This window comes from Fibroporia radiculosa (genome assembly GCF_000313525.1).
Source record: "Fibroporia radiculosa TFFH 294 genomic supercontigs, scaffold20540, whole genome shotgun sequence".
Lineage (NCBI taxonomy): Eukaryota > Fungi > Basidiomycota > Agaricomycetes > Polyporales > Fibroporiaceae > Fibroporia > Fibroporia radiculosa.
Genome location: NW_012133015.1, coordinates 1 through 2430, shown reverse-complemented (window position 1 = coordinate 2430; position 2430 = coordinate 1). Strand labels below are relative to the sequence as shown.

The following is a 2430-nucleotide window of genomic DNA, read 5'->3' as shown; positions in this document are numbered from 1 at the left end:
TGCTGAGTAGAACTGCTTAGTGAGCTGTCACCTGATTGACAACCTTGTCCGAGAACCTTCTAGCTGGTTCTATACTATTCCATAGATACTCCGGCGTGCATCTAATCTATATTTAATCTGTATCTGATAAGATAAGATAGGCGCACGCTTATTCTGGAATATATTCAAAAAACTGTGACATTACCCCCTCTTTAAAGGTGAGACTCCTGGTGAACTATTTTCCTGTGGATCCAAATCCACCTGTTCCCCTTTCTGTGGTTTTCTCGATTGTTCTACATGTGGCCTCACAGTATAGTATTTTCTCGATGATTAATTGAGCGATTCGATCACCTTTGGTTACTGAAAACAAGGTTTCACTGTTGTTGATTATCAACACCTCAATTTCCCCTGTGTAATCATGGTCTATGACCCCAGCTCCTACATCTATTCATTTAACTGCTGAACCACTTCTTGACGCTATTTGACTGTAACATCCTTGTGGAATGCTACATTTGAGTCCTGTTCTAACCAATTTTCTGGTCTTTGATGTGATTTCCACTGATTCATATGCTTTGAGATTGAATCCTGTGGATTCTTCTGATCCCTTTCTTGGCAGAAAGTATACATCCTTTCTTGCGATTAATCTTCTACCACATCAAATATTACTTCTGGTCTACGCCTTTGACTATCTTTGTAATAGATGTTTACTGACTGGTCAAACAGTATTTCGTCTGTTCGATCATCTATATTTAATATCAGTCTTAGTTTTTGCAGATGTCGTTTGTGGAAATTATTAATCAATTTCTTGACCTTGGTTAATACTTTCAGGTACTCCTAGGTATCAGCTTCTTTGTTGTAGCCTAACCATCTGACCCTGTACATGACTCTATTCTTGTCATCTAATCCTGCGTCTACAATCTTTTTCACTTCGTACTTGGTCTCGTGTCCTTCCACTTCTACTGGTGGTGGGGGCTGTTGTTAAGAGACCTGGACGACTGAGGATCAGGAGTTCAACTGTTAACTGTTACTGAACTTATATATGCTAATGTCCTACACTGTGACTAGACTTGTAAACTGAGCTACTATGACTGGTAGTGGTTTGAGAGCAAATACTGGTTGAAGCAAAGCTTCAGACTGAGACTAAGACTTGAATAGACAATTGAGTCTATTACTGGGGAACTGTTCCTATGAAGTATACATAGGGAACAAGAGGACAAAACTAAAGTACAGGAGTGCAACTGGTGTGCTACTTAAATAACAGGAATAGAGTTTAATAAGTATGAAAACACTGAGTTGGATCAGTGATGTACATGAAACAGTTTCACTGGGTTGTATTAGTGGTGAGGGTGAAACGTGATAGAGGTGAAACATGATGTAAGTGAAATGCAATGGATATGGGATACTGATGTAGGTGAAACACATCAAGTGATGGGATCAGTTGTATAGTACAGGGTCAACAATGAATAGTTAGGAAAAGAAAAAGAGCCCCCCTCTGACGCTGCAACAGCTGTTGTTGCCTGCCTGGAATTTTATCCTCTTGAAAGAGGTGAAGTTGTGACGTGTGGAACACCGGATGTAACCTGTAACATTTTAGAAGTTTGATCTTATGTAACCAGTCCCAATTGTTCCACTACCCCACATGGTCTGTAGCATCTAGGCAAGAGCTTTCTGTTGTACAACTGTGGTTTCAAATCTGATGCATCCAATAGGACTTGATCTCCAACTTTGATCATCACTTTCTCCATTGTTTTGTCATAGTGCCACTTCATTTACTCTGCTGCCAATACTAATGCTGCTCTGGCTTGTTCTTGTGCTTCTTGCCTATCTTTCATTATGTTACTTAAAGCTGGGTGATGAGCTATAATGGGTTCCATAGGAAGCATATTAGGATTGTATCCTAATTCTACATAGAATAGAGAGTTCTTCATGCTTTCATGTGCCTGATTATTGTATGCAAACTTGGCTGCTGGCAAGAACTGTCCCCAGTCAAGTATTCGTGCACTACAATATTATCCTTAAGAACGTCTCTCAATTCTGGTTGACTCTTTCTGTTTGACCATCTGTCTGTGGATGGTATGCTGTTGACATTGCTGATTGTGTCCCTATTAGTTTGCACCACTCTTAGAACAACTTTGCTGAAAACTGTGTTCCTCTGTCCAATATGATTTTCAGTGAAAGGCCATGTAATGTTCATATCTTCTGGTATATTAATTCTGCTAGGTCCTTTGCTGTGAATTCCTTTGTTATTGGTAAGAAGTGTGCTCTCTTGGTTAATCTGTCAATGTCAAGGTATCGTCTTGATACTTGACTCAACCTCAAACCCTAACCCCTAGTCACTCACTTGTAGTGGTAGATGGTTGATATAGTATAAGCTGTTGGGGGCTTGTAGACTATAGGAGCTTGGTAGGCTCAGAGTAAGAGTTGAGGAAGTTGACGAGGGTAGACGAGTAT

General features: G+C 40.0%; 1 protein-coding gene across 1 annotated transcript; it reads left to right on the top strand.

The window, feature by feature from the left end:
- Positions 1 to 1362: 1362 nt before the first annotated feature.
- FIBRA_09256 (uncharacterized protein) lies at positions 1363 to 1537 on the top strand (the record flags this gene model as incomplete). The annotated part of the gene is made up of 2 exons (XM_012321573.1): positions 1363 to 1386; positions 1451 to 1537. The coding sequence occupies 2 exons, from the start codon at positions 1363 to 1365 to the stop codon at positions 1535 to 1537; spliced, it is 111 nt and encodes a 36-aa protein (XP_012176963.1).
- Between the last annotated feature and the right edge of the window lie 893 nt (positions 1538 to 2430).